The sequence below is a fragment of the Nerophis lumbriciformis genome, linkage group LG33 (genome assembly GCF_033978685.3).
Source record: "Nerophis lumbriciformis linkage group LG33, RoL_Nlum_v2.1, whole genome shotgun sequence".
Taxonomy (NCBI): domain Eukaryota; kingdom Metazoa; phylum Chordata; class Actinopteri; order Syngnathiformes; family Syngnathidae; genus Nerophis; species Nerophis lumbriciformis.
The window spans coordinates 23,540,088-23,558,120 of record NC_084580.2 but is presented as its reverse complement, the minus strand read 5'-3'; the positions used below and the strand labels follow the sequence as shown (position 1 = coordinate 23,558,120).

Below are 18,033 nucleotides of genomic sequence, written 5' to 3'. Positions count from 1 at the left end.
TAGCAAGCACAACAACAAAAGAAACAAATATGATTAACACAAGATAATAGTACTAAAGCAAGCATACACATACATACATACATACATACATTCAGCCATGCACAACCCAACTGTAGTCTACCCCACATGAGGCATTAGAGATAGGTGGTTAATAGGTAAGTTTTCAGTTTCTTTTTGAAGTTGGAGAATGGATACAGCATCTTGTGGCTCTCATCAAGCCGGTTCCAAATCTTTGGTCCCCTGCATGCAACACTTGGAGCGGTACAAGCCAGTAAACGATGTTTACCTGATATCAGATCTAAGTTAGGAGTGTTGTGGGCATGCTGGGGATGGTAGATAGGAACCAAGCTACAGAGCCTAAGATTCAGCCTGTAAATGACTTGATAGGTTAAACAAGCATTTTGATAAATATTGAACTCTGTCAGTCTTAAGAGTGTCATGATGGGGGGGTCGCAGCTTGCTGCGGGGTCGTTCTCCCAGAAATGCAGACGGATTGTCAAGGCATGGAACGAGCAGAAAGAACAGAGGCATTGCATGAAACAAACAATGATGCCAGGCCGACTGACTGGCAAAAGCAGGCTTAAATAATGCCTCTGATTAGTACTCGGTTAGCAGGTGAGCGGCCGAACACTAATCAGAGACAGGTGAACATAATTAGCAACCATGGCAACCAAAACAAAGTCAGGGAGGTGCACACACAGGAACTAAGGAGTCCAAAACTAACAGAACATAACTACACAAAACATGATCTAGACCACAGATGATGACAGAGCCCCCCCCTTAAGGACAGATTCTAGATGTCCAAAAAAGTTGTGTGGCCGTACAAAAGGAACAGGTCTGTGACGTGGGCGAAGCTTGAGTCACTGGGGGCGGAGCTTGAAACTTAGGAGGTGGCGTGCTGTGTCCCGGAGGAGTAGTCTGAGGGAGTGGCGCGTCCTGGCAGCGGGGCGGCTTCCGTCTTAGCTGACGCGTCCGGTACTGCGGAGGTGTGGCAATGTCCTCAGGCCATAGGGAGTTGATTGGGATCAACTTTCCATTAGGACCCCACATCAGGTCCTGGCGCTCCAAGGGGGAATAGCGGAGAGTCTCCGCCTCCATATCTATCCACGTACCTATGTCCAGCTCCTCGGAGTCCGTTGCGGAAGAACTGTATGCTGGCATCATTCTGTCACGGTGGGGGGGTCGCAGCTTGCTGCGGGGTCGTTGTCCCAGAAATGCAGATGGATTGTCAAGGCATGGAACGAGCAGAAAGAACAGAGGCATTGCATGAAACAAACAATGATGCCAGGCCGACTGACTGGCAAAAGCAGGCTTAAATAATGCCTCTGATTAGTGCTCGGTTAGCAGGTGAGCGGCCGAACACTAATCAGAGACAGGTGAACATAATTAGCAACCATGGCAACCAAAACAAAGTCAGGGAGGTGCACACACAGGAACTAAGGAGTCCAAAACTAACAGAACATAACTACACAAAACATGATCTGGACCACAGATCATGACAAAGAGATGATAATTATGGAATAGATGTCGAGTGGGGGCATTAAACTTGGACCATGACAGGGCCCGTATGATTTTCTTTTGCATTGATTCTAATTTGTGAAGGTAGGTAGGGAAGGTGTTACACCAGATGACATCACAGTAGTTTAGATGTGGTTCAAAGAGAGTTTTATATAGTGTGAGTAGAGCATAAAGAGGAAGATAATGACGAAGATGAAAGAACAGGCCAACATATTTGGATAATTTGTTTAACAGATGGCTAATGTGACATTTGAAATTGAGGTATTCGTCAATGATGACCCCCAGGAAGTTTGTGGAGTACACTCTCTGTATTTCCTGCCCATTGATGTTGATATGGCAGTGCTCAGTATTTGTCCGCTTTTTATCAGAACGAAATAGAATACAACTTGTTTTATTTACATTAAGTGAGAGCTTATTGCATTTGAACCAGGAATCCACTTTCACAAGCTCTGAATTGACAGTTACTTGTAGATGGTGTAGGCTCCTGTGTGAGGTAAACACATTTGTATCGTCAGCAAAAATTATTTTATGAAAAGTTTCGGAGGAGTTTACAAAATCATTTATCCATCCATCCATCTTCTTCCGCTTATCTGAGGTCGGGTCGCGGGGGCAGCAGCCTAAGCAGGGAAGCCCAGACTTCCCTCTCCCCAGCCACTTTGTGGGACCCCGAGGCGTTCCCAGGCCAGCCGGGAGACATAGTCTTCCCAACGTGTCCTGGGTCTTCCCCGCGGCCTCCTACCGGTCGGACGTGCCCTAAACACCTCCCTAGGGAGGCGTTCGGGTGGCATCCTGACCAGATGCCCGAACCACCTCATCTGGCTCCTCTCGATGTGGAGGAGCAGCGGCTTTACTTTGAGCTCCTCCCGGATGGCAGAGCTTCTCACCCTATCTCTAAGGGAGAGCCCCGCCACCCGGCGGAGGAAACTCATTTCGGCCGCTTGTACCCGTGATCTTGTACTTTCGGTCATAACCCAAAGCTCATGACCATAGGTGAGGATGGGAACGTAGATCGACCGGTAAATTGAGAGCTTTGCCTTCCGGCTCAGCTCCTTCTTCACCACAACGGAGCGATACAGCGTCCGCATTACTGAAGACGCCGCACCGATCCGCCTGTCGATCTCACGATCCACTCTTCCCTCACTCGTGAACAAGACTCCGAAGTACTTGAACTCCTCCCCAACCCGGAGATGGCACTCCACCCTTTTCCGGGCGAGAACCATGGACTCGGACTTGGAGGTGCTGATTCTCATCCCAGTCGCTTCACACTCAGCTGCGAACCGATCCAGTGAGAGCTGAAGATCCTGGCCAGATGAAGCCATCAGGACCACATCATCTGCAAAAAGCAGAGACCTAATCCTGCAGCCACCAAACCAGATCCCCTCAACGCCTTGACTACGCCTAGAAATTCTGTCCATAAAAGTTATGAACAGAATCGGTGACAAAGGGCAGCCTTGGCGGAGTCCAACCCTCACTGGAAACGTGTCCGACTTACTACCGGCAATGCGGACCAAGCTCTGGCACTGATCATACAGGGAGCGGACTGCCACAATCAGACAGTCCGATACCCCGTACTCTCTGAGCACTCCCCACAGGACTTTATGTATCGGATAAAAAGGAGAGGCCCCAAGATGGATCCCTGGGGAACCCCATAATTGATGGTCATACAGGGTGAATTGTGATCATTGACGCATACACATTGTTGCCTTCCGTATAGGTAAGAACGGAACCAATCGAGAGGTACCCCTCTGAGATCATAGTGGTGTAGTTTATACAATAAGATCTCAAAGTCTATTGTGTCAAAGGCCTTGGACAGATCCAAAAAAATGCCAATACCGCATTTTCCTTCTTCAATACAGTCATTGACCTTTTCCAAGAGGTCGACTTTAGCCGCACAGGTGGTGCTTTTTTTACGAAAACCATATTGGGAGGGGACAAGGATATTTAGTTTTTCCAGAAAGCCATTCAGTCGGTTATAGACCACTTTCTCAAATATTTTTGAAAATGTTGGTAAAATTGAAATTGGCCTATAATTGTTCATATTATTTTTATCACCTGATTTAAAGTGGAACATTATCACAATTTCAGAAGGGTTAAAACCATTAAAAATCAGTTCCCAGTGGCTTATTATATTTTTCGAAGTTTTTTTCAAAATTTTAACCATCATGCAATATCCCTAAAAAAAGCTTCAAAGTGCCTGATTTTAACCATCGTTATATACACCCGTCCATTTTCCTGTGATGTCACATAGTGATGCCGATACAAACAAACATGGCGGCTAGAACAGCAAACTATAGCGACATTAGCTCGGATTCAGACTCGGATTTCAGCGGCTTAAGCGATTCAACAGATTACGCATGTATTGAAACGGATGGTTGTAGTGTGGAGGCAGGTAGCAAAAACGAAATTGAAGAAGAAACTGAAGCTATTGAGCCATATAGGTTTGAACCGTATGCAAGCGAAACCGACGAAAACGACACGACAGCCAGCGACACGGGAGAAAGCGAGGACGAATTCGGCGATCGCCTTCTAACCAACGATTGGTATGTGTTTGTTTGGCATTAAAGGAAACTAACAACTATGAACTAGGTTTACAGCATATGAAATACATTTGGCAACAACATGCACTTTGAGAGTGCAGACAGCCCAATTTTCATCAATCAATATATTCTGTAGACATACCCTCATCCGCGCTCTTTTCCTGAAAGCTGATCTGTCCAGTTTTGGAGTTGATGTCAGCAGGCCAGGGAAGCTAGGGTCGATATTCTTCTCTTGATCATCTTCGGTGGCATAAAGGACGGTGTGAGCAAAGACATCCAGGGGGTTTAGCTCGCTCGTCTGCGGGAACAAACTGCCGCCATTGCTTGCCGTGCTACCGAGGACCTTTGTCCCTGAATTGCTCACACACTCTGGCAGATTCAATGGGGGTCTGGCGGCAGATTTCTTTGACTTTATGGTTGTAAATGCATCTGCTTTGAGTGTCGCAGGATATCCACACATTCTTGCCAGCTCTGTCGTAGCATAGCTTTCGTCGGTAAAGTGTGCGGAACAAACGTCCAATTTCTTGCCACTTTGGCATCTTTGGGCCACTGGTGCAACTTGAATCCGTCCCTGTTGGTGTTGTTACACCCTCCGACAACACACCGACGAGGCATGATGTCTCCAAGGTACGGAAAACAGTCGAAAAAAACGGAAAATAACAGAGCTGATTTGACTCGGTGTTTGAGAAAATGGCGGATTGCTTCCCGATGTGACGTCACGTTGTGACGTCATCGCTCCGAGAGCGAATAATAGAAAGGCGTTTAATTCGCCAAAATTCACCCATTTAGAGTTCGGAAATCGGTTAAAAAAATATATGGTCTTTTTTCTGCAACATCAAGGTATATATTGACGCTTACATAGGTCTGGTGATAATGTTCCCCTTTAAAGGTTTGTAGCTGGGCCCCACCTGGCCGCACAGCTGGTGACACTTCAGGCTGATTGAGCAGGTAAGGGGCATGTACCTCCCCTCCATGATGCAACCAAGGCTGGGGCGTTGTCTTCCGTGTTCCACCCTACCTCCATTCCCTGGCTCCTCCCCTGTGAGGTGCCTACCTGTCAGGCGGTGCTTGAGTGAGACTCCACATATCCCCCCCCTAATCTCGCCAGTCGGTCCGAGAGCTTCTTTGTCCTCTTCATAGAGCCTGGACATGGCATCTGCATGTGGGATTGCCTTCCCAGGCCGATATTCCACGGTGACGTGATCACTTTGTAGTTCTAGGAACCAGCGTGTGACACGATCGTTTCGGTCCTTATTTGTTGACATCCACTTCGAGGGGGCGTGGTCTGTCACCAAGGTGAAGGTCCTACACAGCAGGACCCTGAGGTCTTCAGACCAGCTCCTCCTGGCTGTCCCAAAAACTAGGCTAAAAACCAGTGGCAAGGCCCAGACTGTGGAACAACCTTCCACTATCTATTAGATCCTCCCAGTCTCTGAGACAGTTTAAATCTAAAAACATATTTTTACTCCCTGGCGTTCAAATCCAGTTAGGCAGGATATCTTGGTTGTTTTGTTATTTCTTGTTTTATCCTTTTGTATTTATTTATTACATTTTAGTGTTTTAGGTGATACATTCTGCACTTATATTTTACTATTGTATTTATTGTTACCATGTTAATGTGACACTATGTGCCGCTTATGTCTTATGTCTGTACAGCACTTTGGCCAACTGAGGTTGTTTTAAATGTGCGATATAAATAGATAAAGTGAACACATCATTGAGTGGCATTTAGTTTTTACACTGGGGGGGACTAGACAAGGGTTAGGGTTAATGTTTTTACTTTATTGGTACATTAACCTCCAGTCTTCACACAGTGAGCGTAGAAATTAGTTTAACATTGGTGGGACATCAGTTTCTATCCCAAAACAATTTTAGGACAAATAAATGATTACACAGTATCAGTATCAGTCTATGTTAAGCATTTTATGTAGCATTCCCATTTTACACTTTTTGGCGAAATATCCACTGTCATGTTACTCTTTAAAGTTAATTAATTAGTAAAATAATAAATAGTTCACTTTTTTGTGGTGTCATTTTGCTACCTATTAAAGGCCTACTGAAATGCGATTTTCTTATTTAAACGGGGATAGCAGGTCCATTCTATGTGTCATACTTGATCATTTCGCGATATTGCCATATTTTTGCTGAAAGGATTTAGTAGAGAACATCGACGATAAAGTTCGCAACTTTTGGTCGCTGATAAAAAAGCCTTGCCTGTACCGGAAGTAGCAGACGAGTAGCGTGACGTCACAGGTTGTGGAGCTCCTCACATCTGCACATTGTTTACAATCATGGCCACCAGCAGCGAGAGCGATTCGGACCGAGAAAGACACGATTTCCCCATTAATTTGAGCGAGGATGAAAGATTTGTGGATGAGGAAAGTGAGAGTGAAGGACTAGAGGGCAGTGGGAGCGATTCAGATAGGGAAGATTCTGTGAGAGGCGGGTGGGACCTGATATTCAGCTGGGAATGACTAAGACAGTAAATAAACACAAGACATATATATACTCTATTAGCCACAACACAACCAGGCTTATATTTAATATGCCACAAATTAATCCCGCATAACAAACACCTCCGTTCACCTCCCCAAAGTTCATACAGCACATATATTTACCCAAAGTCCCCAAAGTTACGTACGTGACATGCACATAGCGGCACGCGCATACGGGCAAGCGATCAAATGTTTGGAAGCCGTAGCTGCATTTGTGTACTCACGGTACCGCGTCTGCGTATCCAACACAAAGTCCTCCTGGTAAGAGTCTCTGTTGTCCCAGTTCTCCACAGGCCAATGGTAAAGCTTGACTGTCATCTTCCGGGAATGTAAACAATGAAACACCGGCCGTGTTTGTGTTGCTGCAGTCGGCCGCAATACACCGCTTCCCACCTACAGCTTTCTTCTTTGCTGTCTCCATTGTTCATCGAACAAATTGCAAAAGATTCACCAACACAGATGTCCAGAATACTGTGGAATTTTGCGATGAAAACAGACGACTTAATAGCTGGCCACCATGCCGTCCCAAAATGTCCTCTACAATCCGTGACGTCACGCGCTGACGTCGTCATACCGAGACGTTTTCAGCAGGATATTTCGCGCGAAATTTAAAATTGCACTTTAGTAAGCTAACCCGGCCGTATTGGCATGTGTTGCAATGTTAAGATTTCATCATTGATATATAAACTATCAGACTGCGTGGTCGGGAGTAGTGGCTTTCAGTAGGCCTGTAAGGAAAGTATGCGTTTTTAAATATATAAATAATCCTTTATATTGGCAGCCATAGTGATTAATTTATTCGGCAGAGCAATAGAACTTGGATCTGACAAAAAAGTAAACACAAATGCTGTCTTCCTCGCTGATAAAACATGATAGCAACATGCATCTGCTAGCTCATGATCGCCCCACTTCTCAGTGTGGCGAGTTGGAGTACTACAAGAGGCACTCTAATACAGTGCTTAAATCTGTATTTTTAGTCTTATTATCAAGGAATAATGAGGTCACACTTGTATTAAAACATTAATGCTAAGGTTTTGTCCAGTAGTGAACGGGTGATGTCTGATGATGATGAAGATGACGATGTATCTGTGCAAGTGAACAATTGAATCCACAAGGGACAACAACCCTTTCCACAGACTACACACACACACACCAAAAACATAAATCTCAGAAGTCTACAACAATATATGTGAGGTGAAATAAGTACAAATGCAGCAATAAAATCAAGCAACTCCACTCACGATGGCTCTAAAGTTCAGTGATGTGTAGCTAACTTCAGCCTTTTTCTTCTTTGTTGATGTTTTGCAGTAGTTAACATCCATGATGTAACAATGCTGCTAATCTACCAGAGTCCACATTTTGTTAACAATTTCATTCATTCATACTTTTAATTGGATAATAACATCAATAAAATGCAATCAAAAAAATGTGTAATTTTAAATGACACACAAAAAACAAATTTAAATAAGGTGCCCTCTCTTTAAAAAGTGAGAAAATAAGTTAAAATAGTAGTTACATACATAATATTCAATAAATAAACACAACATAAAAAGTAACTACAGGACAACATATAAGACTAGAAGATGAGAAGCACTACATACAACATCAAATATACATTCATATTAAACATGCTGGGTTTTTAAACTACATTTAGCACATTTTAAATCCCTGCAGCTTCCATGACTGTTACACACTTGTGTCTACTGACCTGATTCTTAAACCTGAATGTTTTATCACACACAGTGCAACTAAATGGTTTCTCTCCAGTGTGTGTGCTCATGTGTGTGGTCATGTTATCTTTTCTGGAGAAACTCTTCTTACAAACAGAGCAAGTAAAAGTTTTCTCACCCGAGTGTGTTCTCATGTGCAATATCATTTCATTCTTAGTGTTAAATCTTTTAGCACAAGCTGAGCAAGCAAAAGGTTTCTCTCCAATGTGTGTTCTCATGTGTCTGGTCATGCTTTGCTTTCTGGAGAAACTATTCTTACAAACAGGGCAAGTAAAAGGTTTCTCACCTGTGTGTGTTGTCATGTGCAATATAATTTCCTTCTTAGTGTTGAATCTTTTAGCACAAGCTGAGCAAGCAAAAGGTTTCTCTCCAGTGTGTGTTCTCATGTGTCTGGTCATGCTTTGCTTTCTGGAGAAACTCTTCTTACAGAAAGAGCAAGTAAAAGGTTTCTCACTTGTGTGTGTTGTCATGTGCAATATAATTTCCTTCCTAGTGTTGAATCTTTTAGCGCAAGCTGAGCAAGCAAAAGGTTTCTCTCCAGTGTGTGTTCTCATGTGTGTGGTCATGCGTTCCTTTCTGGAGAAACACCTCTTACAAACAGAGCAAGTAAAAGGTTTCTCACCTGTGTGTGTTCTCATGTGTGTGGTCATGTCATTCTTAGTGTTGAATCTTTTAGCACAAGCTGAGCAAGCAAAAGGTTTCTCTCCAGTGTGTGTTTTCATGTGTGTGGTCATGTCACCCTTTCTGAAGAAACTCTTCTTACAAACAGAGCAAGTAAAAGGTTTCTCCCCAGTATGTATTCTCATGTGTACTGTATAATTGCTCTTCAATCTAAATGATTTCCCACATTGAGAGCAGTCAAAGTGTTTGTTGTTAGTGTGATGTCTCGTATCACCTTTAGACTCATTTTTACTCTCCAAAGGTTTTTGGATGTGGTCACTGTGATCAGAAGAGTGTGACATCATGTGGTCCATGTCTGACAGTGGAGCAAAGATGCTGTCTGGTTCTGACTTGATATCTTCACAATGCTCTCCATCAGCTTCTGTGATGTGTTGACTTACAAGCTCCGCCCCTCTGTTCTCCTCACTTTGACTGTGATGAAGCTGTAAGGACTGAGCTTCATCTTCATCATGAAGCTGCTCCTCTTTAATGTGGGAGGGGGCCTGTAGCTCCTTCTGTCCCACACTGGTGTGCCACTCCTCTTCATGACTCCCCGCTGACACCCGCTGGACGTCTGCAGAACAAATGAGGTGTTACTGTATGAAGTTTGCAGTATTCAAACTATTGACATGTGAGGTAGGGTAAATAGACAGTGATGGGCAAGCTACCTGGACAATCTATTGTTGGCCCACATGTATAATATCAATGTTTATGTTGTCCATGGAAAGAAGTTAGTAAGAAGCAAAAGAAAAACAAAAGGATGACAAAAGGACTGAAAAATGCTTGTCACAAAAAAAAGACATTATATGGAATATTTATAACACAGACATCTATAGAGGCACAAAATAAGTGTAAGAAATATAAAAACAAGCTAATTGGTATACTAGGAACATGAAAGAAGGAATACTACAGACAATTATTAAACAAGAACAGAAACAACATTAGAGCAACATGGGGCATCCTAAATAGCATCATTAAAAATGCTGCTAAGAAAGATTACCCCCAGTACTTTCTACAAAAAAAAAAAAAAAAGGGACGCTCGTGGAGAACCAATATGGACTCCCAGCAAATATCTCAACATCCGGTCAACATATGTAATAACAAGTGTATGTAAGATATTGAAATGAATCAAAACAATGGATGGATGGATGGATGGATGGATGGATGGATGGATGGATGGATGGATGGATGGATGGATGGATGGATGGATGGATGGATAGATAGATAGAGAGAGATCGTAATGACATGAAGTAAGTATTGAAGATTGAAAACCAATTACAAAAAACTAAATCCAAAACAAATTTAGTAAAAGCTTACCTTTTTTTTATATTTGCATAGTATGTACCGGTATATATAATTAATGTTGTAAATATAAATCTTTATATATTTAAAAATGCTGGTCCTAAAGAGATAGGCATTTTTCAGAGGTTGTCAAGAAGGTCACACATACAATAATGTGTGTGTTTTTTTGTGTGTGTGAGAGTGTGTGTGTGTGTGTGTGTTCGTGAGACATGAAGAAGGAAAAGTAAATTCCATATGAGGAGGTGTGAACAAGTTAGAGCAAATCATGGTCCCAATAACATTGCATCTAATACTAGAGTCTGTGAACATTGCTCCAAAGTCAAGATTTGTTGTTGATTTCATGTGCATACAAAAGTGAACATTGACAGGTGCAAAGGCAGCAATATATGATAAAACAAGACGGCAGCTAAAGAAGGACTTCCCTATTCATCCCCAAAAAAACCCGCCAGGTGAGCAGCTGATTTTACCAATCCCGGTGCTGACGTAAGACAACCCGGGTCCCATATGTTTTTTTTTTAATTAAATAAGTTTATTTCCGTCATATAATCAACCATCAACCATTCTGTATGACCAGTTTAACAGTACAGATTATACATATTTAAAGGGGAACATTATCACCAGACCTATGTAAGCGTCAATATATACCTTGATGTTGCAGAAAAAAGACCATATATTTTTTTAACCGATTTCCGAACTCTAAATGGGTGAATTTTGGCGAATTAAACGCCTTTCTAATATTCGCTCTCGGAGCGATCCGTCACAACGTGACGTCACATCGGGAAGCAATCCGCCATTTTCTCACTTTCGTCGGTGTGTTGTCGGAGGGTGTAACAACACGAACAGGGACGGATTCAAGTTGCACCAGTGGCCCAAAGATGCCAAAGTGGCAAGAAATTGGACGAAATTTGTTCAAAATACGAGGCTGTGGGGAAAGCCGACGAAATGGTCAGTCGTTTGTTCCGCACACTTTACCGACGAAAGCTATGCTACGACAGAGATGGCAAGAATGTGTGGATATCCTGCGACACTCAAAGCAGATGCTGACATCAACTCCAAAACTGGACAGATCAGCTTTCAGGAAAAGAGAGCGGATGAGGGTATGTCTACAGAATATATTAATTGATGAAAACTGGGCTGTCTGCACTCTCAAAGTGCATGTTGTTGCCAAATGTATTTCATATGCTGTAAACCTAGTGCATAGTTGTTAGTTTCCTTTAATGCCAAACAAACACATACCAATCGTTGGTTAGAAGGCGATCGCTGAATTCGTCCTCGCTTTCTCCCGTGTCGCTGGCTGTCGTGTCGTTTTCGTCAGTTTCGCTTGCATACGGTTCAAACCGATATGGCTCAATAGCTTCAGTTTCTTCTTCAATTTCGTTTTCGCTACCTGCCTCCACACTACAACCATCCGTTTCAACACATGCGTAATCTGTTGAATCGCTTAAGCCGCTGAAATCCGAGTTTGAATCCGAGCTAATGTCGCTATAACTTGCTGTTCTATGCCCCATGTTTGTTTGTGTTGGCATCACTATGTGACGTCACAGGAAAATGGACGGGTGTATATAACGATGGTTAAAATCAGGCACTTTGAAGCTTTTTTTAGGGATATTGCGTGATGGGTAACATTTTGAAAAAAACTTCGAAAAATAAAATAAGCCACTGGGAACTGATTTTTAATGGTTTTAACCCTTCTGAAATTGTGATAATATTCCCCTTTAAGACATTAAGTCTATGAGCATGAAGTGATGAAGCCTACTTGGATGAGAGGACAAACGTCTTCTAAGACAAAGTGAACAGTCCAGTTGTGATGGATTGAATGCCCTGAGAATAAAATGATATGTGCTTACTTGGACTGTGATGAAGCTGTGAGGACTCAGGTGGTTTGTCTTCATGCTCTTCAGTCTTCACAGAGACAACAGTCAGTGGAAAGTTGCTGACATCATCCTCCTCCTGCCCCAGAAGACACTCTCCCTCCTGAGTGATCCACACTTCCTCCTCTTCCTCTTTAATGTGGGGCGGCTGTGGATCCTCTTCTTCATCTTTAATGTGGGGGTGTTGTGGATCCTCCTCTTCCTCTTTAATGTGAGGGACGTCTGTTGGGTAAATAAGTAAATAAGATAAAGAGAAAATAGAAATAGTTTTGGACTGACACTGTTAACACAATGACATCATTTGTGTTCTTCCGTGTGTTATGTTAAAAGTGTGTAGCAAAACAACCAATAAAAACACGGGAAACAACTCATTTTTTCCTAAAATCAATTCAAAAGTGAGTACCAAACCAGACTTGGAAATAGGATAGGGGGCAATTTCAAAAATGTTTATAACTACGAGGCAGCACTGATTGAGGCATTTTGAACTTCACTGATGTAAAGTGTGTAAATATTTTGTTATTATACAGGCCATTACACCTAAACTTTATCTCTAACCTTAAAGGCCTACTGAAAGCCACTACTACCGACCACACAGTCTGATAGTTTATATATCAATGATGAAATCTTAACTTTGCAACACATGCCAATACGGCCGGGTTAGCTTACTAAAGTGCAATTTTAAATTTTGCGCGAAATATCCTGCTGAAAACGTCTCGGTATGATGACGTCAGCGCGTGACGTCACCGATTGTGGCGGACATTTTGGGACAGCATGGTGGCCAGCTATTAAGTCGTCTGTTTTCATCGCAAAATTCCACAGTATTCTGGACATCTGTGTTGGGGAATCTTTTGCAATTTGTTCAATGAACAATGGAGACAGCAAAGAAGAAAGCTGTAGGTGGGAAGCGGTGTATTGCGGCCGACTGCAGCAACACTGGACTACAGGCAGTATGTACCTTTCAGCATTAATGGTGCCTTCACAGATGTGTAAGTTACCCATGTCTTGGGCACTAATACACCCCCATACCATCACACATGCTGGCTTTTCAACTTTGCGCCTATAATAATCCGGATGGTTCTTTTCCTCTTTGGTCCGGAGGACACGACGTCCACAGTTTCCAAAAACAATTTCAAATGTGGACTCGTCAGACCACAGAACACGTTTCCACTTTGTATCAGTCCATCTTAGATGAGCTCAGGCCCAGCGAAGCCGACGGCGTTTCTGGGTGTTGTTGATAAACGGTTTTCGCCTTGCATAGGAGAGTTTTAACTTGCACTTACAGATGTAGCGACCAACTGTAGTTACTGACAGTGGGTTTCTAAAGTGTTCCTGAGCCCATGTGGTGATATCCTTTACACACTGATGTCGCTTGTTGATGCAGTACAGACTGAGGGATCGAAGGTCACGGGCTTAGCTGCTTACGTGCAGTGATTTCTCCAGATTCTCTGAACCCTTTGATGATATTACGGAACGTAGATGGTGAAATCCCTAAATTTCTTGCAATAGCTGGTTGAGAAAGGTTTTTCTTAAACTGTTCAACAATTTGCTCACGCCTTTGTTGACAAAGTGGTGACCCTCGCCCCATCTTTGTTTGTGAATGACTGAGCATTTAATGGAATCTACTTTTATACCCAATCATGGCACCCACCTGTTCCCAATTTGCCTGTTCACCTGTAGGATGTTCCAAATAAGTGTTTGATGAGCATTCCTCAACTTTATCAGTATTTATTGCCACCTTTCCCACTTCTTTGTCACGTGTTGCTGGCATCAAATTGTAAAGTTAATGATTATTTGCAACAAAAAAAAAATGTTTATCAGTTTGAACATCAAATATGTTGTCTTTGTAGCATATTCAACTGAATATGGGTTGAAAATGATTTGCAAATCATTGTATTCCGTTTATATTTACATCTAACACAATTTCCCAACTCATATGGAAACGGGGTTTGTAAATCAAGTGTTGACTACTTTGGTTATTGAAAATAAATGTTTACTTTCACTTATTGTTACATGTAAGTCACAATCAGGAAGTGAAATGATAACTAATTAGATCTGATGACAGAATAAAATGTATTTAGTGAGTGTGTGAGTTTTGTGTAAACATGTTGATACAGGTTTACATCTTCTTGGGGACTGGAACACAGATATGTCCTGAAAGGATGCACCCATTTTTAAAACCTTCACTAAGCTGTGCCACCAACATTGCCTCACTTAGCTCATTAAGCAAACTACCAGGGTGAGTGAGTCCTTTTAAACCTTCATAGACCTCGTTGTTACTTCTGACCAGTCTAAGATCACCACAAGTGGAACTACTGAATGCGGCTTAAGTGATCATTCCATGATTTTCTGTATCCGCAAAGAACATAGAACCGAGGCTGACGGCCACAAAACAAGCAAAGCTACAATCCTCAAGACCTAGACTAGCAAAGGCTTTCAATGACAAACTGGCAAATTAAGACTCACCCCCCGGCACTTGCAAGTACACAGGTCTTTGGGTCAATTCCTAACCTCAGAAAAGTAGATAACTTGACAGTCAAAGTGGGTGACAATATTATAACAAACAAAAATGAAATTACCAATTGTGGCTGCATCGTAGAGACTAATCTCTCTAAGGAAAAAATGACTACTAAGGCAGTCAAAGAATCAACCGACAAATTCTGTTCTTACTTAGTAGAACTACTCTTACGGGTAGAAATACAATTAAGACTCTAACACAAGCGCTCATTTAACCCCACTTTGACTACAGAGTTCATGTTTGGTACCGTGATGCGTTAAAAGCCCTGAAAAACTAACTCCAGACAGCTTAAAACAAAATGATCGGGCTTTTACTCAACCGTCCATCTCACATTTCCTTAGCGTGGGGAGGCTCTTGGTCGCCGACAAAGTACATTTTCTTGCAGTTGGTCTGGTGTTAAAGAGTGTAAATCCCTTACTTCCTTCAAAGTCACTTTGAAAAGACATTGCAGGTTGCAGCTACGCGTAACAGGGAATATACAAAGCCTTCTACTTTTATTTTATTTTCATTGAATTTCTTGCAGTATTTTTGTCTACCGGTACTTTCTACATAGTAGTGTGTTCTGTGTGAGTGAACAAATATTTCAAGTGAAACCATGTCAGGCTTTCTTGTAGCAGTGAATGTGTACTGTGATGAAAGTGTACCCTTTCCTATGGAAACTTCTCATAAGTCCTTCAATCAATCAATCACACATTGTTACAAACTGAGAGGAACATCAACTGTCTCGTTTACTTCACTTCACTTAAAAGGGAACCACACTTTTTAAATGTATTTTGCCTATCAAAAACACACATTTTTTCTTTGTTATGCATTTTAAATAGTAAATAAATACGATCAAAAGTCTGCTTACAATAAAGGCTATTAGAGTCGCACTATTCTGCCTACAAAGAACTTAAAAAACATCCAAACACCTCCATTAAGGTTTTATGTACATGCAGTAGGTATATATGTCATTTAGTAACAGGTACATTTTTTAAAAGATGTAATATTTACGTATTTTTGCTCATTAGCTTTTTTTTTTAAACATCACTGAATATTACACACTGCAGACTTCATGAGGGCCATTAAAAATAATAAAACATCACTTACTGTACAAGGTCTGCCATCACTATGACACAGACTGATAGAATCTTGTTATATTCCCATTTAGATGAAGAATGATTCATAATCGTCGCACGGAAAAGGGGGGTAAAGCTAAGCGTCTTTTTGTGTCGTTCACCATTGCCGGGTCTAAATTGGCTGTCAAACGATACCAACTTGTCAGGGTACGTCCTCATCCTTCTACTATCCAGGTGAGAGGCACGATTCATGATCTGGAATAATCTTTCACCAGCACCGAGGCGAGGAAGGAGCTCACCAGCCGGTGATGTCAACATAGACACACAAGCTATAAATAGTTTGTCTGCGTTAGCACTTATAATAACAATATCACTAATACTTGCTTGCTATTCAAGCCACAAAATGCAAATGGAGTATTGTTGGTGCTTTTTGGATGGTTATGGGGACCTCCCGTTGGCTCCATTGCAAGTGGACTTTTATTTACATTTATGAGTTAGAATGTGATTTAAAAAATATATATATATATCCACCGTCATGTCTTTTATAATGATTGTGATCGATAGAAAAATTCCCCCAAAAAGTGCAGTTCCCCTCTAAATTCCAGTGATTAGATTTAAGACTTTAAGTCTATGAGCATGAAATGATGAAGCCTACTTGGATGAGAGGACAAACGTCTTCTAAGACAAAGTGAACAGTCCAGTTGTGATGGGTTGAATGCCCTGAGAATAAAATGATATGTGGATGTTGTGCTTACTTGGATTGTGATGAAGCTGTGAGGACTCAGGTGGTTTGTCTTCATGCTCTTCAGTCTTCACAGAGACAACAGTCAGTGGAAACTTGCTGAGATCAGCCTCCTCCTGCCCTAGAAGACACTCTTCCTCCTGAGTGATCCACACTTCCTCCTCTTCCTCTTTAATGTGGTAGGGATGTGGATCCTCCTCTTCCTCTTTAATGTGAGGGGGGCTGCTGGACGTCTGTTGGGTAAATAAGATAGAGAGAATAGCAATAGTTTTGGACTGACACTGTTAACACAATGACATTATTTGTGTTACTTCCTGTGTTGTGTTAAGTGTGTAGCAAAACAACCAATAAATACGCAGGAAATACCTCCTCTTGTCCCAGTCACTACAATGAATTCAAAATTGGTACAGTGAGTATAAAAAAACACTTGGAAATTTGATGGGGGGCAATTTGAAAAGTTTAATAAGTACGAAAAAACATTGATTGAGGCATTCTTAACTTTACATTCACTGATGTAAAGTGTGTGAATATTTTATTATGTATACGGTCTATGACACCTAAACTTTATCTCTAAACTTAACCTAACCATGATCTTGTAATGACATAGTCATGACCATAACTTCAATATCATGGGAATAATAAATCTAAAATAAAAAAAGAAAATTCAAAAGTTTTTGTCATCATGCAAAATACTTTAATGTGGTCATTTTGTTGGATGGGCCAAAAATAACTTTTACCAAAACATGTTTTACTATGTGGTGTTTTTATGGAGTATCTCCATGGAGTATTAGTCTGCTGACATATGCAGTAACATATTGTGTCATTTATATTCTATTATTTTGTCAAAATTATTAAGGAAAAGTGGAAATAGATTATTAATCTACGTGTTCATTTACTGTTAATATCTGCTTATTTTCTGTTTTAAAATGTTCTATCTACACTTCTGTTAAAATGAAATAATCACTTATTCTTCTGTTTGGATACTTTACATTAGTTTTGGATGATACCACAAATGTGGGTATCAATCTGATACCAAGTAGTTACAGGATCATACATTGGTCATATTCAAAGCCCTCATGTGTCCGGGGACATATTTCCTAAGTTTATAAACATAATATACATTTTTTTTAAAAAGAGAAAGATGTTGTGATGCCAAAAAATATTGATGTAATCATAGAAGTCGTACTTTTTAGAGGCGGTATAGTACTGAATATGAATAATGCAGCATAGATAGGCTCCAGCTCTTCCCGCGACCCCGAAAGGGACAAGCGGTAGAAAATGGATGGATAGTATTGCAGTATTATATTAATTTCGGTATACTGTACAACCTTTCATAGTAGGATCAACCCGCTGGTGGGTAGAAATACACTTAAGACTCTAACACAACACATTTTAACCCCACTTTGACTACAGAGTTCATGTTTGGTACCGTGACGCCTTAAAAGCCCTGAAAAACTAACTCCAGACAGCCAAAACAAAATGATTGGGCTTCAACTCAACCGTCCATCTCGGGCTCACCTTTCCACCAACCATTTCCTTAACGTAGGGAGGCTCTTGGTAGGTGACAGAGTACATCTTCTTGCAGTTGGTCTGGTGTACAAGATA

General features: G+C 41.5%; 1 protein-coding gene across 6 annotated transcripts in view; it reads right to left on the bottom strand.

Moving 5' to 3' along the window:
* LOC133575696 (uncharacterized) overlaps nucleotides 1–18,033 on the bottom strand; it is a 459,465-nt gene that overhangs the window by 440,171 nt on the left and 1,261 nt on the right. For 4 of the 6 annotated variants that reach the window (XR_009811522.1, XM_061928458.1, XM_061928466.2 and 1 more), the window contains exon 2: nucleotides 16,442–16,661. Coding sequence is in view for 5 of the 6 variants with exons in the window: in XM_061928458.1 (XP_061784442.1) it covers nucleotides 16,442–16,661 (220 nt within the window). In the remaining variant the exon portion in view is untranslated. Of the gene's footprint in view, nucleotides 1–7,749; nucleotides 9,515–12,089; nucleotides 12,336–16,441; nucleotides 16,662–18,033 lie in introns of those variants that run through there. The other 2 variants (XM_061928456.2, XM_061928457.2) reach the window with 2 other exon arrangements.